Raw genomic sequence first — 24,070 nt, 5'->3', positions numbered from 1 at the left:
ACCTTCCCAATTCCAGATCTTAGACACTAGAACTGCGGAACTGTGTCAAAAGGAGTGAAGAACAAAATTGAAAAATTTTCCACTGGCCAAAGATGGAACAATTTAAACTTCAATAAGGAAAACAATAGATCAAATATTAATAGATCAAAATGCATCAGATATGTTTAAATCCATGCATTAAGAGCTTTTTTAAGACTGGCTATCTTTAAAAACAATTTTTTTTAAGTTTATTTATTTATTTTGAGAGAGAGCACAAGCTTGAGCAAGGGAGGAGTAGAGAGAGAGAGGAAAAGAGAATCCCAAGCAGCCTCCTCGCCGTCAGCACAGAGCCCTACACAGGGCTCAACCCCATGAACCCCTGAGATCATGACCTGAGCTGAAATCAAAAGTGGGAGGTTTAACCAACTGAGCCACCCAGGTGTCCCAATATATGTGAATTTTAAAAAGAGGATCATGCAAGGATCACTGATTGAGTGTCATTAACCAAAGATTGTAAGTGATCACTTCTGTCGACCTGAATGCCTCCTTCTCAAAAGTGAGCTGACTCTTCAAATCGGGCTCAAAACAGGAGAAACTGAAATGAGTGGGAGGGGTGGTTAACTGTTTTCACTTTTCTCTTCCTGTTTTTTCAGAGCCTGGGAAAGCAAGTCAGAATTTCCAATCTTTTCCAATTCCCACATGATTCCCTAATTTGGAACGAGTTCAGTCTTTCTCCATCTGGGGAAGAATCTACTGCCTGCCTTGGAGCATCTTCGTTTGGGGGAAAAGCCTGGGGGGGGGGGGGGTACTCCAGCCTCCTCCCTCACCCCACAAAGAGGCCTTGAGCTTGGCCTTGGGGACTATACCTCCGCGGAGAGGTCACAGGAGGGTTAATTAGTGGAATTGCTTCAGCAGATGGTTGGACCCTAGCAGTAGGCCCTGGGGAGATGGGCGGGGGAGGGGGTGCAGGACTTTGCGGGTTTAGGTGGCCCCAGGGGTCTGGGACCTTCCAAGACACAGGCATCAGGCTATAAAGACAAAGCTCCTCGGAAGATTTACCCTTGGGCGCCTCCAGCCCTACCATCGCCCCTGGGTGGGGGGAGGGGGGGGCGCTGGGGGCCTGGGACCTGGGGCTGACAATGTGAATGAACCATAAACGCTTATGAACCTTAAACCTACTAGCCCTCGGTCCGCCCTCGCCGGCGGGAGCAGATGCGGCGCAGTGTCCTGGTCGCCCCTTGCGTTCTGCAGGCTCCGTGAAGCCCACGGTCCAAGCACTGCCAGGTGGAGAGGTCCGGAAGTTCCCCTTTGCCCCTGCTTTGTTAGATTGGGGTGAATGGCTAATTAAAAAGTGCTTCTGCCGCGACACCACCAAGAGGCACCTTTGGCGATTAGGAAACTTTGCGGAGATCAGCCACCTGGCCTTTGCGGGCGAAGCAGGCCCGGGCCTTTCCCCGCGCAGGGCGGGCGGCCGCAGCCCAGCAGCCCTGGCTGGGCTCCAGACCCGGCCCGGGTGACATCACCCAACTCCTTCGATCAGCGGGAGGGGGCCCCGAAATCCCCTAAAAACATTGTGAGTAATCGCTGGGCCCGCCCTCCAGGCGGGGCCTGGACCCGGGAGGCAGCCCAGCAGCCCCGCCAGCCTCGGGAGTGGCGTCGGGACGAGCAGCCTCTTGGTCCCCGGAGCGGCGCGCTCTGGTTCCCAGACTCCAGCGGCGGCGGCGGCGGCGGCGGCGGCGGCGCGCGCGGCCTCTCAGACTTGAGCGCGGCGCGCGCCTGGCCCCGCGCGGGTGGCGGCGGCCGCGGCGGCGGCGACGGCGGCTGAGCGGCGCAGCGCGCAGGCGCGGCCGGATTCCCGGCAGTGACGCGGCGGCGGGCGCGCGCGGCGCATTTCCGCCTCTGGCGAATGGCTTGGCTGTAGCGCGCGCTGCGGGCCCAGCTGCGACCCCGGCCCCGCCCCCGGGACCCTGGCCATGGATGGTGAGGGCACCCTCTGACCCCGCGGGGTGGCCGCGTCGGGGTCTCCGGGACGGCGACGGGAGCCCCCCGCGCCGCCTTCCGCCCCTTCCTGCGCCGACGGGCGCTGCGCAGGGAGCGGCCGGCCGGATGGTGGCGCGGGGCGGGGCGGGCATGGAGGGGTCTGACTCAGTTTCCCCTTTAGGTGGCGGAGACTTGACTCAGTATCCTCCGGCGGGGGAGGGGGAGGGGTGGCTGTGAGCTTTGACTCAGTTTCACCCCGGGGCCGTGGGGGCAGTTCCGACTTGGTTTCCTTGTCAGGGGAGAGACTGTGTCTGACTCCGTTTCCTCTCAGGATGAGGTGTGGGAAGTGCCCTCCCTTAGTTTTCCTTCTGGAAGTAGGAAAGGCCCCGACTCCATTTCCCTCCGTAAAGAGAGGACGCTATACCCAGGGTTCCCTCGCGAAGCAGGTGCTTCTGCCTTCTTTACCCCTTCTCCTTAGTTTCACCCGCAGGTCCCAGGGAACAGGCCTTGACAAAGTCTCCTTCGGAGGGAGGGAGCCTGGCTCCATCTCCTCTCCGTGGGGAAGCAGGCCCTCCCTGGTAAGGATGGGAAGTGGGCTTGTGCTGACCCTCGTCTCCCTCCCCTTTCAGACCTGTTTCCCCTCATCTTCCCGACTGGTAAGTGGACCAGCCTTTCCCAGTGACTGGGGAGGAGCTCCCCAGGGTTAGGGGCATGGAGGGCAGCCGCCTGACCGGGGCTGGTCCGTGTCCCCGCCGCAGAGCCGGCCCAGGCCTCTGGCCCTTATGTGGAGATCATCGAGCAGCCCAAGCAGCGGGGCATGCGCTTCCGCTACAAGTGCGAGGGTCGCTCCGCGGGCAGTATCCCCGGCGAGAGGAGCACGGATACCACCAAGACCCACCCCACCATCAAGGTCAGCATGGCTGTTAGCGGTGGGGTGGGGGGCACAGAGAGGGTTTGCGGGAACGAACGGTGGTAGGCTTGCTTCCGGGCCCCGGTGCAGTGTCTGGGAGTTGGGTCTGGAATTCCTGAGTTTCTAGATGTTCTCTGTACTTTGAACAGATCAATGGCTACACCGGGCCAGGGACAGTTCGCATCTCATTGGTCACCAAGGACCCTCCTCATCGGCCTCACCCCCATGAGCTGGTGGGAAAAGACTGCCGGGATGGCTTCTATGAGGCTGAGCTCTGCCCAGACCGCTGCATCCACAGGTGAGCTCCTGACCAGCAGGGTGTGGGGGTGGGGGGACAAGAGGCAAGGCAGTTGTGTAGCTGTTACTGTCTGGACAAGGGGCCAAATGCCTCACTCCCAGCTCTGCAAGCAGATTCCCTTGGTCTTGGAGTTACCTGTTTGTGCATCTCCCCTGTCAAGTAGATAAGAGCTCTGTGGGCTAGGGCTGGATCCCCAGTCACCTCAACACCTGAGATAACTTCACAGATGAAAATAAAACAGTGTTAGGTTGGAAGAATAATCTGCTGGTGGAGGGGAGGGAGGTAGGAGAGTCAGGAGGTCAGGAAAGGCCTCTCACTTAAGGCTTGAATAGTGAGAAAGAGCAAAGAAGCATGGAAAGAACATTCCAAGCAGAGTGAACACATGCAAAGGCCTCAAAGTGGGGGGGTGAGTTTGGCGTGTTTGGAGAACAGACAAGAAGCCACCATGGCTGAGGGCAGGGAGCCCGCAGGGACCGTGGCCAGGGCCGGGTCGCAGGGCACAGGTGCTTTTCAGCCACAGTAAGGAGTGGGGTTTCTTTGCAGCACAGGAGGAAGCCATTCGAGGGGGTGAAGCACAGAGGTGATCTCCTGAGTGGGGGGAGGGGGGCAGCCTGGGCAGAGACCGTGGGACTGATGCCTGGTGGGGGACTCAGCTTCCAGAACCTGGGGATCCAGTGTGTAAAGAAGCGGGACCTGGAGCAGGCCATCAGTCAACGTATCCAGACCAACAACAATCCCTTCCAAGGTGAGGGGGCGAAAGCCTGGGCCTGCTTGAAGCACCCCCACCCTCTGTCGCCCCTCTGAAGCCACCTTCCCTGCACCTCTCCCTCACTGGCCAACAGTCGTAGTGCAGACGGAATCTTGCTGCCCATTCAGTACACACTCCCATTTTACCATTGGGGAAACTGGGAGCCAGTGAGGGGACATGACATCCAGGGTCCCGTGAGGGTCATACAGGTCAGTGATGGGACTAGAACCTTGTCTCTCTCCTGCTTTAGGACTCCTACTGTTTGACACACCCTCAACTAACCCTCCTGGCCCAGAGCTCCCTGCCCCCCCCCCATTCCCTGCCATGCCTCCCAATCTCCTGACCATGTGCTTTTGTGGCAGTTCCCATAGAAGAGCAGCGTGGGGACTACGACCTGAATGCGGTGCGGCTCTGCTTCCAGGTGACAGTGCGGGACCCGGCAGGCAGGCCCCTCCGCTTGCCACCTGTCCTCTCGCATCCCATCTTTGACAACCGTGAGTGGCCGGGCTAGCCGTGGAAGGGAGAGGGGGATGGGCCTGTGAGGAGGAAGGGGGTTGGCTGGGTATGGCCTGCGAGAGGAGCTCTCGCTTGGTTCAGGCATCTTGTGGATTTGTCACCTCTTCCGTGTCCCGCTCTGTGCTGGCTGGGGGGACAGGGCAAAGAAGACCCGGAGCTGCCTGTGAGGTGTCGCTTCTAGGCTGGCAGGGAGTCGATGCGAGACAGGCATTTCCACTACATGATGGGAGGATAGTGTGCCCGGAACGGTACTAACGACTCCGGGAAATGAACTCCCAGGAACAAGAAGATGTTACCAGAGTAGTAATTCAATGATGAAATCTCATAGGAAGTTCACAGATGATTTGGGCCAATGTTGATCCGTTGCAGCCTTTAATCAAGTAATCAGCAGGATGAGTGGGAATAAAAGGGCCCTGGAGCCCCAGGGACAGAAAACCAGGATGAAGTGGAGGTCAGGAGGGAAGGGTCTGTTACCAAGCAAACTGGATTTTGAAGGGTACTTGGGTCTGATGGAAAAAGAGGGTATGTGACCAGATTGGTTCCCCCAGACTATAAGCTCCACGAGGGCAGAGATGATTAAGTTTTGTCGTGTTTTCCGTGCGTGGAACAGTGCTGGGCACATAGTAGATAAACAGTTGCTGAATACGTTGGGCTGAGGGGTTCTGGGGACGGTGCAGCCTTGGCTGCGGAGGTGTGGTCCGCAAGCTCTGAACAGCCTTGACTCTGGGATGGACAGGGATGTTGCATCCCCTGCAGGCCAGCCCCGGAGACCTGCGACGGTTCAGGGCTTCCCTCCTTATTCCCACGCCCTCAGGTGCCCCCAACACCGCGGAGCTCAAGATCTGCCGAGTGAACCGAAACTCTGGGAGCTGCCTCGGGGGGGATGAGATCTTCCTGCTGTGTGACAAGGTGCAGAAAGGTACACACCAGGAAGAGGGCTGGACTCTGGAACAGGAGGTGAGGGGCAATGCTGAGCGGAGATGGTGAGTGTCAGGAGACTGGCTTTAAACACTCCCCCTAATGCCTCGGGGGCAGCAGAGTGATGTATCTTGGGAAACAAGTCTCAGCGATTGTGGGGGGGCGGGCAGCGAGCCGTATGAGTCGAGCACGGTGACCCACATTGCTCCCCATCTCCCGCAGAGGACATTGAAGTGTATTTCACGGGACCAGGCTGGGAGGCCCGAGGCTCCTTTTCTCAAGCTGACGTACACCGACAAGTGGCCATTGTGTTCCGGACACCTCCCTATGCCGACCCCAGCCTGCAGGCCCCCGTGCGTGTCTCCATGCAGCTGCGGCGGCCTTCAGATCGGGAGCTCAGCGAGCCCATGGAATTTCAGTACTTGCCAGACACAGGTACACAGCTGGGGAGGGAAGCAGCAGGACTGTCGTCTCCAGCCAGCAGACGTGAGGCTAGGGCTAGACGTCTGGGGCTGTAGTAGTGGGTCAAGAACTGGAGTCAGGGCAGGGATTTATACAGGAATCAGATTCTCTTTCTTGCCTCAGTTAGTAGTAAGGATCCCTGAGATTGGCTGAGTCCTTACATGTTTGCTCCTATTCCAAGCGTATCAGTGAATTACCTGATTTTGTTCCCTCGTGAGCTTTTTGAGGTAGAAGATGGCATCTAAGTTGCCTGAGGTCCCATAGATAGTGAGTGGCAGAGTTAGTATTTAAACTCAGGCCATCTGGCTCTAGGGTCCTATTGCCAGGCGATGTGTCTCATCACTCCCACGTAGCCATGATTTGGTCAAGGCTTTCGGGCATCCGTTAGGAACAGCCAGAATGATCTTCGATCCAAAGCCCGTCGTCGAGCCTGAGAGTGTTTTCTGTCCCAGGAGCAGCCTGATAGAGTTTGGAAAGCAACCCCCGAAATAGCCATCGGTTCATTCCACAAATAGTTATTGACACCCACGTGGTGTCAGGGCCCGTGCCAGGTATTGTGAACACAAAGACGAATGAGATGTGTTCCCTGCTCTCCAGAAGCTCAGCCTCATGAGAAAGACAAACATGCAGGACAGATTCTTAAGTGACAGAAAGAGCTGTGAAACAGAGGGAGGTGCGTGCAAAGAGCTGGAGATGGCTGCATGGGGCAGGAGTGTTTTAAGGTGGAGAAGGCCCCAGAAGCACATTCTCCAGGTAGGTGGACAGACATCTGGAGGCGCAAGGGCGTTGGAGGGTGCCCATCGCATTTGGGGGCAGCCTTGTGGGAGCTGTCGGCGGGCACTGAACAGGTGCTGGCAGGAGGGCCTCGAGTGTCAGACTCAAGGCATTCATCCAAGATTTCATCCTAAAGACAGTGGGGAGCCACCAAAGGTTTAAGAAGGAAGGGACACGCGTGGATCTCGAAGCTCACTCTGGCAGGAATGTATAGAGGATCCGAGAGGGAGAGACTCCAGGCAGGGAGGCTCTTGTGGAAGATGCCGTAGTCCGGTCCAGGAGAAGACGTGGTGTGAACCTTGCAGAGCCAATGGCAGAGGAAGACAGTCTCCTCCACCGCTGTCTCCCTTGGGTGCCCTCCACCCCCAAGCCCTTCTGTCCGACACACACTAAGCGGAGTCCCTCCTCGGGACCTGTGCTCCAGCTGTTGCCTCTGCTTGGAGTGCTTGGATCTCCACATGATGGGCCCACACTGGTGTTTCCATGGCCACCTCTAAGCTCGACTCCCCAACCTCACTTCCGGTTCTGTTACATCAGCCTGTGTCTCTTCCTTAGAGCTCCTGTCACTTGTATGTGGTTGTGTCCCTGTCCCCCTGTCATGAGGATGTCCACTTTGGGGGGAGCAGGAGCCTTTGTCTGCTTACAGCCATACCCCCAGTGACTAGAATGGAGCCTGCACGTGGTGGGTGTTGGTAAACGTGTGTCATGTTAGTAGATGGTGGAGAGTGAGAGAAAGGAAGATGCTGAGGATGATTCCAAGGTTTCTAGTTGGGGTGACAGGGCAGACAGGTGGTGAGGGGCCACTGGAGAAGGAAGAACCAGGTTTTTGAGGTGAGATGATGCGGCTGGCTTTGGACTGATGGTGTTGAGTACTTTGGAGTTATCCATGTGCTCCAGTACTTAGAAAGTCAGTCCTGGAGGCTCCAGACTGAACTAGCAAACCATCAGAGATAAGAATACAAGTCCTTGTTGGTCTTTAGCAAGCCTATTATGCTGCCCCAGAGTGCAAAGATCATGGCCAGGCCTGGATCAAGGCTGGAGGTGAGCTAGGACGTGGGCAATGCAGGTAAGAGAAAAAGCTGGAGACGGCTTCACGAGGGCTCCTGTCCCCTCAGAGCATGACCCCTACTTGGAGGCACCCACGTAGCCTTTGAGGGGGTGGTCAGATTCAGTGACCAAGGCCTTCTCAGAAAGCTGTGGGACTCTCAGAATTGCGTGTCAGTGTCATGAGGCCCTTCTCATTGGCAGGCAATGTTTGGAGAAAGGGTCTTACGGAAAGGTGGTCTCGTCCTCTTCCTCCTGCGGGTCCTTTGAAGGCTCTGGGGATCCAGCTGAGAAGAGCAAGACCCACTTCTCCCCATTACTTTTCTAGATGATCGTCACCGGATTGAGGAGAAACGCAAAAGGACATACGAGACCTTCAAGAGCATCATGAAAAAGAGTCCTTTCAATGGTGAGAGGGGCAGTGCAGAGAATTAGAAGGTGGTGGATAGGGGAGGGGAGACCCTGGGGGCTAGGAACTGACCCAGCCTTGCCCCACAGGACCCACCGACCCCCGGCCTCCACCCCGGCGCATTGCTGTGCCTTCCCGAAGCTCAGCTGCCGTCCCCAAGCCAGGTAAGGATTTCCTGTTGCCCCACCAGAACTGTGGGCTCAACTCTATTCAGCCTGTGGCTCTGGGCTGGAGGGGGTCAGCTTTACCAGCGGGTGTCTGAAGCTTACTGTCTGTGGGGCTCACAGGGCTTAAGGTCTAGTTACCCACATCAGAGTCATTTGGGGGGGGGGGGGGTAGTGAAGATGCACATTCCCCGGCCCCATCACTGACCTGTGCAATCCAGAGGCTCTGGAAGCGTGGCCCCGGAACCAGCTCATGAATTAATGCACGTTGTGGTCTGAGAACCACTATGTCAGCTAAACCCCATACTGGATGCTGCAGGAGACCGGTCAAAAATGCAGTCTTCGCCCTCAGCTCTCAGTTGAATTAGGGAAGCAAAATCTCCTCCAGCAGAATGTGCATGCTGGTATGTAGCTCACAAAAGAGCGACCAAGTGCCCTGCTTCAGGCTTTGACTCGCCGGGCGCTCACTGGGCTCATGGTCTGTGGCTTGGGTTTTACCAGCTGATCTCTGACAGCATCCCTTCCTCTAAAAGGCTGGGAGAGCTTTGCGGGCTGGAGGGCTCCACAGGAGGACGTGGGGATGGAACCGAACAGGTCAGACTGAGGAAGAAGGAGTGAGGGTGCTAGCCATGACCTTCTAGGGAGGGACCTCCTCCTAGGGACTGATCCTAAGCACTACTGACAGGGGCTGGGGCACAGGTGACAGGGTGGGTCTCTGCAGCCTTGTCTGATCCGACTCTATCTCTCTCTCCCAGCTCCCCAGCCCTATCCCTTTACGCCATCCCTCAGCACCATCAACTTCGAGGAGTTCTCCCCCATGGTCTTCCCTTCCGGGCAGATCCCAAGCCAGACCCCTGCCTTGGCACCAGCCCCTGCCCCAATCCTGGCCCCGGCCCCTGCCTCTGTCCCGGCCCCTGCCCCTGTCCCCGCCCCTGCCCCGGCCCCAGCCCCGGCCCCTGCCCCAATCTTAGCCCCAGGCCTTGCTCAGGCTGTGGTCCCGCCTGCTCCCAAGACCACCCAGGCTGGGGAAGGGACGCTGACGGAGGCCCTGCTGCACCTGCAGTTTGACGCCGATGAAGACCTGGGGGCCCTGCTCGGCAACAGCGCCGACCCAGCAGTGTTCACAGACCTGGCATCCGTCGACAACTCTGAGTTTCAGCAGCTGCTGAACCAGGGTGTATCTGTGGCCCCCCACCCAGCTGAGCCCATGCTGATGGAATACCCTGAGGCAATAACTCGCCTGGTGACGGGATCCCAGAGGCCCCCTGACCCAGCTCCCGCTCCCCTGGGGGCCTCTGGGCTTCCCAACGGCCTCCTCTCAGGGGATGAAGACTTCTCTTCCATTGCCGACATGGACTTTTCAGCCCTTCTGAGTCAGATCAGCTCCTAAGAGGGTGACACTTACCCTGCCTGGGGTACTGGGTTGCAGGGGATTGAAGCCCTCCCAAAGCAAGCACTTATGGATTCGGGGAGGGGGGTGTGCTCCAACTGCCCGCAACTTCTTTGGGTGATGTCTTCCGGGGGCTGCATTTTATTCTTTTACTGGCAGTGTCTATCTCTCTCTCTTTTTGGAGGTGCTTAAGCAGAAGCATTAACTTCTCTGGAAAGCGGGGAGCAGGGAGGACTCAAACTCTTCCCCTATCCTGATGTTCCGCTCCCTTCTCTTTACAGGGAATTCTGGGGGCCCCCATCCCTACCTTCCAGCTTCTAATACTCTCCTAGAGAGAGGGACAGGCTGGAGCTATGGCCTTTGAGGCCACAAAGCCTTATCACCAAGTGTCTTCACATGATGGATTCATTCACATCTTGTGCCAAAATAATGCCTGTTACCAGCCCCTCTGTGGTGCTGGCACGTTGTCCTTGAACTAACACCAGCATTTGAGGGCCTGGCCTTCTGGCCCTGCCGAGGTCTCTGCCAGCTCTCCTTGCTCAGCTGTGGCTGTAAGGGAACTGGTGGGACAACACTGGCCCTGTCCGGGATCCTGGGAGGTTCGGTCTGAGACCTCTCTGTTCCCCCTTTCCTCAAGTGCCTTAATAGTAGGGCTAGTTGTTTGGAGAGTAGGGGGGAGGGCAGGCTGGCAGCTCTCCAATCAAGAGGCTCAGTTTTTACTGAAGAAATCAAAGCAGTTGGACTCTTGCTCTTTCTATTCTGAACTAATAAATTTGTTGCCAAGCTGGCCAGAGATTCCCCTTCTTTCAGCAAACAGCACACTCTTTGCTGGTCATGTCAGGCTGGACATTAGCAATACAGAGTTGGATGAATAGTTACACTGTCATCTAGAAGCCTGCAGTCCGAGGATGTCTTTGGAATGAAATGCCCGTGGATGAAAGCAAGCAGCTGATAGGGGTGGTGTCCCAGCACAGTGAGAGCTCAGCAGGGCCCAGTGGCTGTGGGGATGGAGTAGTTTCCGCAAGAGCTTCACAGAGGCCATAGGGGCAATCAGCTTCAGGTCTTTGATCAGAGGAGGGTCAGTCTTGCAAAGGGTCCAGCCAGCGTTGGAAGGTGAGCCGGGTAAAAGAGACAATGTTGGAAAAGTTGGATGGGGCCAGGCTATAAAAAACATGAAGGACGCTGGACCGAGAGGTTTGGATTTCATCTCTTGGGTGGTTGAGGGAGAGTTCGCATCTGTTGGGGAAGGGAGGTGCTAGGTAAAGGTCTATGCTTTGACATCCTGTTCTGCGAGGACCAAAGAAATCTTAAATCCGCAGCCCCGAGAGCCTAAACAAAAGCCAGGCCACAGCCCAGAGGCCAGGAGCTGGACGTACTTCCGGCTTGACCCGACGCAGGCGCAGTAAGGCAGTGTTCGCGAAGGCTCGGGCCCGCAAGACCCCGCCTTCTCAAGTGCGCACGCGCACAGGCGGCATTCCGCGAGGGGCGGCCCTGTAAGGCGCTTCGGGGAAATCCCAGTCCTGAGTCGGATGGCATCTAAGTTCTGTGCTCTGCACGGCTGCGGGAGGGTGAAGGTAGAGGTATGCGGGTTACCAGTGGCGCTTGCTGCAAAAACTAGCGTGTACCCTGGGAACGACAGTAGGCCCTGGCTGCAGACTCCGGTGGTGGACTGCCTGCCGGCGAGGAAGACGCCAGAGAGCGGCAAAATGTCGGGGTATCGGAAAGCGTCTGCAGAGCCAAGCTTGCGTTCCAGCCTCTAGCCCAGCGGGCGGAGCCAGGGGCGGGGCCCGAAGCAGGGTGGGCCACTCAGGGACCAGGCCAAGCTGCGCGTCCGCGTACGGGGCGGAACCCGAGTGTGGTCGCCAGGTCAGGACCCCTGCGAACCCGCGACCCCATCGCCCAGGGAGGCCGGGTTCGGTGGAACCCCGGCCCCGGAGGCGGGGCCCGGGCGAGCCGGAGGAGGGAGGTGAGAAGGCTCTTGACCGGAGGAAGCAGACGGCGTAGCTGCGTACGGTGGCCCCAGCCTGAGGCCCGAGGGCAACGAACCGAATGAGCCCTGGTCCCCCTACCCGGGCCACGCCTCTCCCTTGGCCTTCCCAGTGTCTTGCAGTCACCTGCCAGGGGTCGAGGGAGCTCCAGTCTTGGGGGCTCGGTGACTACAGAGAGGAGAAGTGGGGCCTTCACTGGAGGGCAGGGCCTGGAAAAGGACTTTCCATCGGGGCATAATCAGCCTCTCTCCTTGACCCCTAAGCTCCTCCCCCACACCTGCAGGCCCACCACTGTCCCTCTGCCCCTGGTCTCACTCCCTCAGGTTTGGTTCCAGGGCAAGGGCCTGGCTGGGCCTGGCTCCCAGATAAAGCAGAGTAAGTGTGGGGCGTGGCCATCTGCTTCCCACCAGAACAAATAAATGTTTGTGGGAGAGAAACCAAGGGGTGGCCTAGCCTCAGAGAACCCCTCAGCGAGTGCCGACCTAGGCCTGAGCCAATGTCCCCAAGGCCTGTCCTTCTAACTGGTCCTGGGAACTTGGCACGAGCCTCTGGGGTCAAAACCGATTTGCCCCTACCCCCCCCCGCCCCCCCCACCCCACCCCCCCCGTCGTGTCACGAACACCCACACAGACACAAATAGTAGTGGCTTCTTTACTCCCCAAAGTCCCCTCTTCTCCACAGAATATTTACAAACAGGGATGGGGGGTAGGGGCAACTTCACCACCAAATAATGGACTGGGGAGTGGGGGCAGTGCTAAGACGCGCCTCTGTGCGCAGGGAGAGTTCCTGAGGAGGGCCCCGGGCCCGTTGTGACCCAGGTACCCTGAAGGACCTGAGCAGTTCCAAGCAGGTCCACAGCCAGGCTGAGGCTGGCCCAGACGGCTCAGTCCAGGTCGGCAGTAGGTGAGCCCAGCTGCTTGGAGGCCAGGAGCAGGCGCGTGGCTGCACTCTCTGATTCGGCCTGCAGCCTCCGGTTGTTGTGACGCAGGCTCCGCACCTCCTCCTCCAGGGCCGCCTTGTCTGCCTTCTCCTGGGACCGGTGGGAGGCAGGTGTCAGAGCAGCGGCTCCTTTCCCAGGGCGGCCCTGTAATTCCCCGCCGGCCCCCAATCCGCCCCGTCGTCACCTTCTGCAGATCTTCCTGCAGCTTCCTGAGCATGGACTCCAGGCGAGAGACCTTCTCCGACAGGTTCCCAGGTTCTGGCCTGAGGACGTGGGGGACAGGTTCATGGGACCAGGGTAGGTGTCAGCACCTCCGGCTGGCTCCCAGCCCGCTTAAGTGAGATGGGCCCAACCCCTGTGTTCTCAGACTTCTGTGGGTGTGAGCGCGGAGCCCTGCCCGGGACAACGCTTAACTCTAGCGGACGGGCACGTATGGAGGCCACGCAGGTACGGTGAAGGGGCTAGATCCGCACGGGGAGGCTTACTCAGCATCAGACTTCGGAGTTCCCTTGGCATCCCCGCTCTCTGGGATGGGCTGTCCTGTGGGGACAGAGGGACCATCTGGGCAGGAGGATAAAGGGGGAAAGATCCCCACCCCATCCTGGCTCCTACCCCCGGCGCCCTGGTGGCCTCACCCTCCCGGGACAGTGACTCCAGGATGGTGTTGCAGGTGGAGGCGATCTCTGAGATGGACTGCCACTCGTCTTCCAGGGTCTCGCTGCCCGCCTCTGACATGACTGTGGGCACAGGGAGGTGGGCTCAGCCCAGGGAGAGCCCAAGCCAGCCCCTCTTCTGCCCGACCCCACCCATGACCCACACCTTGCTCCAGACTCACTTTTGCTGATGGAGTTCCTCAGAGACAAGGTTCGTGGCAGGAAGGAGGCCCTCAGCTCTGGGGCCGGGTCGCCCCTGTCCTCACAACCACTGGGGCTGCCTGGCCCATCCTGAGGGGTGTTAATGGGTACGGATGCAGTGACGTCCACACTCCCCACTGTGCCCACCACCGCCCTTTGGGCTCGAGTCTTGTTTTTGCTCACCCGGGTGGGTGGTGTCTCCCGGCCAGCACTGGGTGCTGACGGCTTGGCCGTGGCGGCCAGGAGGAGGTCCGGGGTGGTGTTAGGAAGGACCGGGGCCTCGTCTGACAGGGAGCTGGGGAGAGCAGAGACAGTTCAGCGAGAGAAGCTGCACCCCAGGGCCCCCGCTCTCACAGACCGCGGCTGTCCAACTTCACTGGGCTGGACAAGAGGGAGGGCCGAGAGGGAGCACCTGCGGGGTGACGGTGAGTCCTGACTGTGCAGGAACTCGGTCCTCTCTTCAGCCAGATCCCCAGGCCCCGTGGAACTGCCACCCTCCAGCAGGCACGCTTGTAGCAACTGCTGCGTGGTGGGCTGCAGGGTCGCCGCCCCGGGGGCCTCATCCTGCACGGGCTCTGGGGCCCCCCGCCGGCTGGGCTCCTGCAGAGACAGCGTGTACAGCTCCGAAAAGCTCCTGGCGGGAGAACGGGCGGCGTCAGGCGGGAACACCCTGTCCCCGGTGTCCCGCATCTCCAGCCCCACTCCCGGCTGTGCCCGAGGCTCACTTCCAGGAGGAGAGCTCTCCAAACACCCTAACGACAACGAAAACTGTTTGCCTGACTACTGGCCATTTTTTCCACCCAGCGCTGCCCCTGTGTATCCTGGGCACATCACTCTGAACACCCGTTTCTCCGTCTGCGAAATGGGTAAACTGTTCCAATTGACAGCCCGCTGTGAGGATTTAAGTAACCCGGGGTAGAGATCTAAAACCTCCTGCCCGGGAGCCAAATCCAGCCTGCGCCTTTTTTTTTTTTTCTGTTTTAGCAGATGTGCCTGTTTTCCCACTCCTGTGAGCCAAGAGTGGTTTTTACATTTTTAAACAGTTGGCAGAAATCAAAAGAACATTTCATGACACACGAAAATCAATAAAATTCAAATCTCAGTGTCCACAAATAAAGGTTTAGGGGAAGAAAACGAATTCGTTCATGTGTCCTCTACGGATGCTTTTGTGCTACAGCACAGTTGGGTAGCTGTAGCAGAGACCAGGTGGCCCAGAAAACCTAAATATTTACTGTCTGGCCCTTTGGGGGAAAAGTTTGCATATCCTGGCTTAAGCCGGTAAGCGGCCGGTTGCATGTATGCGTCTGTGGGTGATACTTTTATAAAAGATGGGGCTGCTATTGGATCTTGGCCTCACTCTGCACCTGCGACTCAGAGAGATTAAGAAACGTGGGATTCGCCGGAGGAGAGCCCTCCCCACGGGTATTCTTGGGAGAATGCTAATGGCGACACGGGAGGCACAGGCTCCGCGGTGGCCAGCTGCCAGGTCCTCCCACCTCCCCGCATCCAGGCCCTGACCTGCGGGGCCGGCCGCTCTCGTCGGGGGGCAGGACGGTGACGCAGACCTTGGGCGCCGAGCGCAGCAGCTGGGCAGCGGCCTCCGGGCCCAGCCTGGGCAGCGGCTGGCCGCACACGCGCAGCAGGCGCGCCCCTGGCCTCAGCCCCGTTGTCTCCGCGAACGTGAAGCGCTCCACGTGCGTGATAAATCCCTCGGCGTCCACCTCGAAGCCCAGGCGGCCTTGGCCTTCGCGGGGCAGCGCCAGCTCGAGGGTCTCGCAGCCTCGGCTCACCAGCTGGGGCGGGGCGGGGCGTGAGCAGGGCGGGCACTGCGCCAGCTCCAGTCCAGGTCCCAGACCGCCTACCCCACACCCCCGCACCCCTACACCCGGGCAGATGAGGACCTGAGGCTCAGAGACCGGAAGTCACCTGCCCGACGACCTCCCCGCCCCCCCCCCCCCCCCCCGGCCCCTGTTCCAGCTCTGCCAAGCGCCAGGGTAGGGTTTGCCCCCAATCCCCAATATCCCCTTTCGCGGGAGAGGCGGCGGCGGGAGCGAGGGGTTCCACAGCCCGCTCCGCCCCCCGAGGTGGGGAGGGACCCGGCGGCGAGTTGCCTTACTCCCGGGCCTCACCTGCAGACGCGCCACCACCTCGCCTACGGCATGGCCGGGGGGCCCGTCGAACCGCAGCGTGATCGCCTCCCCGCGGCCGTGGTACAGGTCGAGCCGCTGCTCGGAGAAGGTCCAGGCCAGCACGTCGCGACAGGCGCAGTTGAAGACCACGCGGCCGTCGCGCGGCGCCACCAGCACCAGCGTCTCCGCGGAGATGCCCAGCAGGCAGGGCACCTCGGCGTCGTCGGGACCACGGGCCTCGGCCCCCGCGGCGCCCCGCGCTCCGGGCGCCGCGCGCACGGCCCACACCAGCGCCCCCGCCGCCTGCAGCTCGGAGCCCGGGCCCCGAGGGGGCGCCCTTCGCCTCCCGCCCAGGGAGGGCAGGCCAAAGCGCGAGGCCGAGTCCAGCGACGTAGTGGTCACCTCGTTGGTGGCCAAGTCCTGCAGGTACTGCTGACGCGTGCGCGTGGCCATGGCGTGGAACTGGCGTGCGTGGCCTGCTGCCTGCTCGCCATTGAGCGCCTTGGCCAGCAGGAAGGCGCGGAAGTCGGCGTTGGCCGGGAAGGGGCCTCCGCCCTGGGGCAGAGACGGCCCAAAGGCAGGGGTGTCCTGGGTGCGGCTCACGGCCACCCTGAGGGGAGGGAGGCGGTAGTTAGGGGCCACTGGGAGGGGCCGCGGCGGTGGCAGAACTGGGACCACCCGGGCACCCACCTGTAGGAGGTGTGTGGCGTGCAGGGTGCGTGAGCCCGCACCACCAGGAAGATGTGCTGAAAGTGTGAGCGGATGGTGGCGGGGCAGAAGGGCTTGCTGCCGGGTTCCTGGAACACGATGGTCACGATGTCGTTGCCAATGTGGCGTTTCCGAAGGAGCTGGGAGTTAGATGGCAGGAGATGTAACCCGGGCCCGTCTGCCCAAGTCCCTCCTAATTCTGGCAGGGCGGAGGCTGGGCACCAGGGGCTCCCCCACCTGCCCCTGGGGAAGGTCTGGGGTGATTGTCTTTGGGGAGGGTTGTTTGGGCCTCGAGAGATCTCGGGTCAAGGTTCGAATGCCACCGCCCACGCGACCCCCCTCCATGGTTCCCCAGAAGCCCGTGGCCATCCCCCAGCCCCGCCATAGCTCTTCACACCTGCTGCTGGTTATTGGGGGTGTAAGGCAGCATCGTGGACACGTGGAACATGATCTCGTGGTCCTGGTACGTGGTATACAGGGAGTGTGTGCCTGTGGAATCCGCTGTGGCCAGGGGTTCGGGGACACGGGGGGAGAGCAAGAGGGATCGGCTCGAACTTGGCATCCCTGCTTGCGGTCTCGAGCTCCTGTGCCCCCCAACCAGCAGGCGGACCACCCCTCGCGCCACCAGGTCACGAAGTCATGGCTTCGCCTGTGGCTGCTCCCTGCCCCTTCCCCCACAGGCTCCAGCCGCCAGCCTCGGCTCGGCGTGGGCGTGCGGAGATAGAAGGAGGACCTCAGTGAGGAGTGGCCTGCTCTGAGGGGGGCGGAGGTGGGTGTCCCAGGAGAGGACAGATTTGGCCCAGGCACCAGCATGCGTGGAGCAGCTGAGTGGAAGGAGGCCAGAGGTGCTCCGCAAGCGGCCCTGGGGCCCTTCCAACCCGGGAGGCGGGGGCATTCCCGAGGAAGCGGGGCTGGGGGAACATGTGTGTTTGACGGAGGGAGCGGTGCCTGCCAGCCCGCGTGGCTCCAGCTCAGGCAGTAGGGCATCAGGGCCTTGGGGGACCGTCCTAGTCCTTCCTTCCAGCCCGTGGCTTGCCTGGCCAGTGTGGCCCCTGACCCACGTCCTCAACCTGCCCAAAGAACTCTTCAACCCGGGCCTCAGACCCAGGACACTACAGGGGGAGCGGTGACAAGCCAGGGGGCTCTCACCAAGGCCGCCTGCCCCTCAGCACCGGCCCGCCCCCACTCCCAGCCCCGGGGCCTCACTTTTGGTGTCCAGCTGGGCCCTGTAGCTCTCAAAGCCTTTGAGCCGCACCACGTCGCCCAGCAGGGTGAGGAACTGCGTGAAGGCTGGTCCTGCCTCCTGGTTGTTGTACATCTCCTCCTCCGAGCCCTGGCCGGCGCGGCAGTACAGGATGCCCACCTTGCGCTGGAAGCTCAGCTGCGGGGCAGCACAGGCAGAGGGCCCAGGCCTCAGTCTCTCGGGCCCTGCGCCCACCGGGTCTTGGGCAATGGGCTGGGGGCTGGGCTGTCTCTGCGAGCGGCCCTGAGCACCTCCCTCGCTAAGCCACCTCTGTGTTTCTGCCTATAAGTGGGTTTGGTCTGTCCTGCCCCCTCCCCCCACCCCACCCAGTGCTCAGGAGGGTAGAGGAAGTCACAGGTGGGAAGGCACCAGGAGGGGGGTGGTTCTCATGTGACCACAGACGAGGTGATTCGTGGAAAGGCCCCGGCCCACGGTGCGCTCCCTCCATCTCTGTGAACGTTCACATTGTCATCCTCCTTATCTCAAGGCTAGCCTGTCCTCCCCTCCCTCGAACCCCAGGCATCCCCAGCCCAGCCTCTGGAGGCCTTGAGCCCTGCACCCCCTCCGCTCACGCTGCTCCCGGCTCCTTTCCATCCGGGGTTAACCGTGCACAGCTCAAGGTGCTCTGGCCCCTCGGGCTCCAGCCTCCTTTCTTCACGAGAAGCTTGTCTACACTCAGTCCCCACTTCAATTTCATCACTCCTGACTCCTGCGGCCCCGCTTCCACCCCAGCTCCAAACCCCTGCGGCTCCTTCAGCCCATGGGCGTGCCTTACCCTGGCACGCTGTCTCCGTGGTGGGCGCCTGGGACAACTGGAACTTCACTTCACCTGAAACCCTAACGACCCCACTGTCTCCGGCCTGGGCCTCTTCTCCGCCCGCGGTCTCTGCCCTCGGTGACGGTCGCAACCGTCTCCACGGGAAGAGACTCCAGTCTCTGCCTCCAGCTCAGACCTTCCTTCTGAGCTCCAGACCCGTTTCTCCGGCTGCCCAAGTGTCCTTCCGCCCACTCGGCACCTCACCCCCCTCACTGTGCCGCTGCCATCCCACCCACCTACCCCTGGACTGTCATCTCCTCTTCACCTCTGCCATCATCACCATCAGGTCTGGCTTGGATGACTACAACAGCCTCTGGCCTGGCCTCCCTGCCCCTCCAGTCTGGCCTCCACACTGCCACCTGAAGGCTGCTCTACCTTTCATACCTTCCATGGCTCCCCAGTGCCCCCAGGACCAAATGCAAGCCTTCCCGAATACAAGCCTTCCCCATCCCCCTTCCCCCCAAGTGCTACTCCTGCCTCACAGAACTGCCTATAGGACCCCAGTGTGACCTGCCCTCAGTCACTGAGCCTTCACACAAGTTGTTTCTTCTGTCTAGAAGACACCTGTTCTTCCTGAGCCAAGCCCTTACATTTCCACCATGATACTAAACCCCAAGCCAAGGAAGGGCTGTCAAGACTACCCTTGGCGCCCCGCGGAGCCTTCAATATTCCTCTTTCACTGCTCCACGATTAACTGTGGGTCTCTCTCTCTCTCTCTCTCCCCACTGGCTGTGAGCTACTCCAGGACAGCACCTGGTCTGGACATGTCCCCAAGTGTCCAGTCCGGGGCCCAGCATCAAGTTGCGAGAAAATGTTTGTTGAATGGCTGACAGACCGAATGACACAGAGGAGGAGAATCGGAGCCAGTGGGCAGCTTTCGGCACAGGGTCGGGAAGGACTTCCACTGGCTTGATCTGTCCCACAGTGGAACAGGCAGTCCCAGGAAGGAGTGAGCACCCCACACTGAGAGGAGACTAAGCAGCACCTTGCAGGGCAAAGTGACAGGGAAGGAGAGGGACTTGCAGGAAGGGGAACAAGTGGTCAGATCAGTGTTTCTCAACTGAAATGTACATGGCAATTAACTTGCGATCTTCTGAAAGTACAGGCTCTGATGCGGTGGGACAGGCAGGGCCCAAAAGTCTGCGTTTCTAACAAGCTCCCAGATGGCGTGGATGCTGCTGGTCTACGGGTTATACTTTGAGAGGCAAGGCTCTGGATGACCTGTGCTGCCCCCTCTGAAAAGCCAGCTCTCTTGGGGTCACCGTCCAGCCCAGGATCAGGGTCAGGGCTAGGCGGCTGGGAGCTGAGCAGACTGGGTTCAGACCAGGTCTAGCTGTAGGGGCTGCGCGGGGACACCGGCCACTCACCACTTGCTCGTCCAGTGTGAGCAGCGTGCGGGGCACCTTCGGTGAGGCTGAGCCCAAGCGCAGGCAGGTTGGGCTCAGCCGCGGCGCCACGTGCTCCAGAAGCTTCCTCGGGGACAGACCCCGCGGGGGCCCCGGCGGCAGCGCATCCTCCGAGATGGTGCCGCGGAGGGTCCGGAGCTGAGGAGGGGACATGGGGGCGCTCAGAATCCATACAGGCTTTCGAGGAGGCGAAGCGCGCTCGGGTCCCGTGACCTCGGCCCACCTGTGTGGTCCGCACGATGACGCGGTAGCTGTGCAGGGTGCCTCCTCCGCTGCCTTCCTTCTCCTCCCGCCGCAGGCTCACTGCCACCGGGCCCAGCACCTCGTCCAGTCCGAAGAAGTTCTGGTGTTCTGGAGGGGGGTGCGGGGGAGGGCCAGTCGGTGGATGACCGGCCCCACACCCCCCCGGGGGTCCCACCCCCGCTCGACCACGCCCATCACTAAATCCACCCCCCCCACCCCATCCCCTCACCTAGTGGGGGGACCCTAGACTAAGGCCCACTCCCTCCGCAGCCCCGCCCCCGTTCTACCAGGCCAAATCCCTATCCGTGTTTGGCCCTCTGCCCCGCCCCCTGGGCGGCTCGGCACACCTCACCCCTGCCCCAGACCCAGGGGGCCAATGCCCGCTCCCTTCCAGGCCTAGATCCTGCCGGGCCCCGCCAGCCACATCCGCCCATCTTCTGCTGCAGGACGTCTGGGGCCCTCCCTTCTGGGAACTGACGAGAACGAGGTTCCCAGGTGCAGAGGTTTCCACACCTCACTCTTCACCTCACAGAAGTGTTGATAGAAATTCTCTCCCCAGCCCGGAGGGGTAGGAGGGGTAGGATGAATCGATGGAGGCAGAAGGCCTCAGGTGGTTAAAGCTGGTTAAAGGTGGTTAGAAGGCCTCAGGTGGTTAAAGCTAGGCCCTGCAGGGCAGCCTTGGCCCCAGAGGCAGACCCTGACCCTTCACGCAGCCGGCCGGAAACTTGACAGGGAAATGACAACTCCTGAGCCCTACCGTGTGCTGGTCAGGTGACAGGGCCTGCTGCCCAGCCCTCCCCTTACCTTTGCCGTAGAAGTACTTGCGGTAGTAGCCAGCACCCAGGTCTGCGTGCTCCAGGCTGTAGGCCGAAGTTCGGTTCTGCGGCTCCTCCAGGATGGACACGGCCGCGTTGGGCAGTGCAGGGGGCACGGGTGGGGACGCCGGTCCACCCAGGCCCAGCTCGCCCTCACCCCCGAGCTCACTCACGAAGCCAGGCGCTTCGAGCAGCAGGTCCGAGCTGGCGGACAGGTCCTCAGCGGAGGCCGGAGTCCCAGAGCCAGCCTCTGCGTGGCCGCCCGTCCCCCGCGGCCTCGGAACCCAGTCAAAGAGCAGACTCTGCACGTCATAGTGGGCGAACCAGTGGGGCTCAGGCACCGGCGGGAAGGCGGGCTCCGGCTCCTCGGCCGGGAGCCCCAGCAGTGCCAGGGGGTCAGTGAAGAGCCGGGTAGGGGTCGCGGCAGGGCGGCTGGCCTCCTCGTGGCTGTGGGCCCGGGCGCGAGGGCTGGCCGGTGTGGGGGGCCGGGCCTCGCCGGCGTCGCTGCCGCTGCGCAGGAGCGGGCCCCGGGCTGGTCTTGGCTCGAAGGTGTGCGGTGTCAGCGGGGGCCGGGCCGGCTGGCGCAGCTTCCGAGCGAAGAGGTCATCGGTGGGCGCAGGGGCCGGGCCCCGCCGAGGGCTCCCCACGCCACCGGCCCACATGGGCGTGATGTGGGCCCGGCTCTCCGGGGGCCGGGTCGCATTGGCAGGCACGGGTGGTTGGTGCCCGGGCGGCAGGCCAGTTCCTGCCCTGAGGGAGGAGGGGGCTGTTCAGTGGGGCCTGGGGAGAAAACAGGAACCCGGGCCCCCAGCCTGGCCCTCCACCACGCGGGTTGGCTTCCGGCCCCCCTCCGCGACCATCAAAGCCTCTTCCGCTTTCCTGGCCACTTCCTCGTCTGCCCTAGGCTGAGGTTTCCAGCCCCCTCCTCCAGCTAAGTGAGGGGCAGGGCCAGGGGCTGGGCTGTCTGGGCCTTGGACCTGAGGGTCTTGGAGTCCGGGCAGCCCTGGGGCGGTCAGTTCCTATGGCACACACCGTGGCTCTGGCCTGGGCCCAGAATGAGGGTCCCCACCAAGTCCTGGCCCAGCGAGACAGACGATTCGTCTTCACTGGGACGGGAAACCCACGGGGCCACTGATGTCTGGGTCTTACCCACTTGACAAAGGGAGGACGTCCTGTCCCCAGAGACCTTCCTCCCTGCCCCTCCCACTTCCTTCAGGGTCCCGGAGGAGCCGAGCACCCAGAACCTGGGTCTCGATGCCCTGGCCCTCATGGCCTCAATACCTCAAGGACACAGAGGTTCCCGGGGGGCACTGGGAGGGCAACACAAACGACAAGAGTACTTCCTTCAGTACAGGAAGTGGCCCCAACTCTGAGCCCAGCCCCCTGCCCAGCACCATATCCTGAGGAAGGTGCTGGGGTCACACCAGCTCAGCCATGGGACCCATCCCCCTGGCCCGAAGGACAGGCCCAGGCTCACTCTCTGCAGCCTACTGTGGCCATGCCTGGGGGCAGGGGAAGGAGTCACACTGACGGAACCCCTTTGCTGGAACTGGGACCCACGGGACGGCTGCCTACCTGGCCTCACTGATGCTGACAGGGAGGTCGGAACCCCATGTGACAGACGGTCAAACAGATCCAGAGAAGGGGATGCTCTTGCCTGAAGCAATTCCATGTTACAGCAAGGATTTGAACCTAGCTCTGTCAATCTCCAGGGCCTAGACAGCGCCGAACCTGCCCACTCCCGTCCCTGTGTGTGTAGGTGTGGGGTGAGCGGGGGGTGTTGGGCTGAGGCTCGAGGTCTCACGGGACGTAAGACTGAGATACCCAAGGTCCCAGGGACCTGCTAAATGCGGAAACGTGTCGAGGCCAGGGGCAGGGGCCAAGGGTAGTGTGAGAAGGTGAGGGAAGCCACCCCAGGTGAACTCAGGTTGGTGTGGGCAAGCAGGACAGGGATGTGGGACCCTCCACTAGGAACACAGGCGACTGCTGGTAGGGCTTTGGGCATCCTCCGGTGACACTGTGTGTGGCCGGGGTGGGGGCCAGGGCTCTGTCCACCCTTCAGCTTAAGCTCTAAGACAAAGCAAGGGTAGGCCACCACGCTCGGGGTGCCTCCTCCCTTAGTTTCTCCTAGGACAACCTCTGACCTCACCCCCGAGTCTCTGTTCCCTCATCTCTAAAATGGGGTTAAGCTTCTGCCCTTTCCCAACACCACTGGGAGCCTGAAAGGAGGTTGAAGAGTGTGAAGCTGACCATGTGTGGTGATGATGCAGGCCCTGGTCTTGGGCCTGGGTTGTGAAGTGTGTGTTGGAGTGGGAGGGGACACGAGAGAGGGGAGCCGTGTAAGCCCCTGCTCCGCGTGGGCTGAGCTCTGTGTACGTGTCTGTGCACAGCCCATGGGGTGCCTCTCGCTCTGGCCCAGTGCTGGGCTCTAGCCTTGCCTTGGGGGGTGTTCTTGGGCTCTGCCCCCCACCCGGCAGCTTCACACAGGGTCCATTGAGGCCGGGACATTCCTCGCAGCCTGTGTCACTTGGGGGGAGGGGGCCGGCCCCGCCCCCACAGATCCGGAAGGCCTGGCTGCCCCAGGAGGAGGCCCTGGACGCTTCCCAGCACATCTGGAGGTCACGACCCCATTTCTGCTGCCAAGGGGGCGACAGATGTTTCCTCCCAGGCCAGGCCCGAGACTGGGGGACGGTGCGCAAAGGCTGAGGAGGAGGCCGCCCCGAGACAAGGGGAGCCCCAGAACAGGGGGAGCCCCTCACACAGCCGGCAGCAGGGGCAGTCGCCAGCGCCGCCCAGAGGAGTCGGGGGCCGCCGCATCCAGTCGCCGGCACACTGGACGGGCCGGGCCATCACGCAGAGCAGAGTGGGGGCCGCCGGCCGGAGGCAGGGGACTGGACGTACTGATTCGGGACTGGAGCTGGAGCCCGGACGGAGGTTGGGAGGGTGCAGGCGGCGAACGCGGCGAGGACCCCCCTTCCACACGCACACCACCCAGGCCCACGCCAAGCCACCTTTTCCCCTGTCTGGCCCGACCTCGGTGCTTCCACTCCCCCGCTCCCGCCGGTACCTCTAGGGCTCCCGCCTGGTGGCCGCCTCCCGCGCTGAGGTTCCGCTGCCTCTCCCGTTAGCGCTAGGGCGCTGGCTCCGCCTGGGGGCGGGGCCGTGCCGGGGGGCGGGGCCGCCACGGAGCGGGCGGGGCCGGCCTGGGAGCAGCCTGGGCCGGCGGGAAGCACCGCGGGCGGGGACTGGCCAGGCGTCGGCAAGGCGGGCGGCAGTCCGAGCGCTGTGGGGCCTCCAGCCTCCGCCGAGAAACGCTGAAGTGTACCTGCCGTCCA

The 24,070-nt window shown here is 61.4% G+C and overlaps 2 protein-coding genes across 5 annotated transcripts; one reads left to right on the top strand and one right to left on the bottom strand.

Annotated features, from left to right (window-relative positions):
* The first annotated feature begins 1,557 nt into the window (after positions 1 to 1,557).
* On the top strand, positions 1,558 to 10,380 carry RELA (RELA proto-oncogene, NF-kB subunit). Its single transcript, XM_043582538.1, has 11 exons — positions 1,558 to 1,959; positions 2,589 to 2,615; positions 2,718 to 2,869; positions 3,019 to 3,167; positions 3,821 to 3,912; positions 4,278 to 4,409; positions 5,246 to 5,350; positions 5,572 to 5,784; positions 7,958 to 8,038; positions 8,128 to 8,202; positions 8,958 to 10,380. The coding sequence occupies exons 1-11, from the start codon at positions 1,953 to 1,955 to the stop codon at positions 9,590 to 9,592; spliced, it is 1,668 nt and encodes a 555-aa protein (XP_043438473.1). The 5' UTR covers positions 1,558 to 1,952; the 3' UTR covers positions 9,593 to 10,380.
* Positions 10,381 to 12,217: 1,837 nt separating this feature from the next.
* On the bottom strand, positions 12,218 to 23,902 carry SIPA1 (signal-induced proliferation-associated 1). Of its 4 annotated transcripts, none has more exons than XM_043582536.1 (16): positions 23,803 to 23,902; positions 20,725 to 21,485; positions 19,901 to 20,028; positions 19,639 to 19,815; positions 17,418 to 17,592; positions 16,609 to 16,712; positions 16,194 to 16,351; positions 15,504 to 16,113; positions 14,893 to 15,167; positions 13,787 to 14,008; positions 13,558 to 13,669; positions 13,356 to 13,464; positions 13,156 to 13,257; positions 13,006 to 13,060; positions 12,705 to 12,783; positions 12,218 to 12,610 (listed from the first exon to the last, which is right to left on the bottom strand). In XM_043582536.1, exons 2-16 carry the CDS (start codon positions 21,395 to 21,397, stop codon positions 12,464 to 12,466), a joined length of 3,126 nt encoding a protein of 1,041 aa, XP_043438471.1. In that variant the 5' UTR covers positions 21,398 to 21,485; positions 23,803 to 23,902; the 3' UTR covers positions 12,218 to 12,463. The 4 variants fall into 4 exon arrangements, with proteins under 4 accessions (XP_043438471.1, XP_043438470.1, XP_043438468.1 ...); XM_043582535.1 differs by having other exon boundaries at positions 13,006 to 13,081; positions 23,803 to 23,901; XM_043582533.1 differs by having other exon boundaries at positions 13,006 to 13,081; positions 13,356 to 13,669.
* Between the last annotated feature and the right edge of the window lie 168 nt (positions 23,903 to 24,070).

The sequence above is a fragment of the Prionailurus bengalensis genome, chromosome D1 (genome assembly GCF_016509475.1).
Source record: "Prionailurus bengalensis isolate Pbe53 chromosome D1, Fcat_Pben_1.1_paternal_pri, whole genome shotgun sequence".
NCBI lineage: Eukaryota > Metazoa > Chordata > Mammalia > Carnivora > Felidae > Prionailurus > Prionailurus bengalensis.
The sequence above is the reverse complement of the archived record's forward strand: the minus strand, read 5'-3'. Positions and strand labels throughout refer to the sequence as shown.

What these genes read in the sequence shown, in the direction of transcription:
- RELA (XM_043582538.1), top strand. An exon ending in TCCCCTCATCTTCCCGACTG is followed by an intron (nt 2,616 to 2,717) that starts GTAAGTGGACCA and finishes TCCCCGCCGCAG; the next exon opens with AGCCGGCCCAGGCCTCTGGC. An exon ending in CCAGACCGCTGCATCCACAG is followed by an intron (nt 3,168 to 3,820) that starts GTGAGCTCCTGA and finishes TGGGGGACTCAG; the next exon opens with CTTCCAGAACCTGGGGATCC.
- SIPA1 (XM_043582533.1), bottom strand. Translation starts at nt 21,397, where the DNA reads ATGTGGGCCGGTGGCGTGGGGAGCCCTCGGCGGGGCCCGGCCCCTGCG. An exon ending in CAAGTACTTCTACGGCAAAG is followed by an intron (nt 20,029 to 20,724) that starts GTAAGGGGAGGG and finishes ACCCCCCTCCAG; the next exon opens with AACACCAGAACTTCTTCGGA. An exon ending in TGCAGGAAGATCTGCAGAAG is followed by an intron (nt 12,611 to 12,704) that starts GTGACGACGGGG and finishes CACCGGTCCCAG; the next exon opens with GAGAAGGCAGACAAGGCGGC.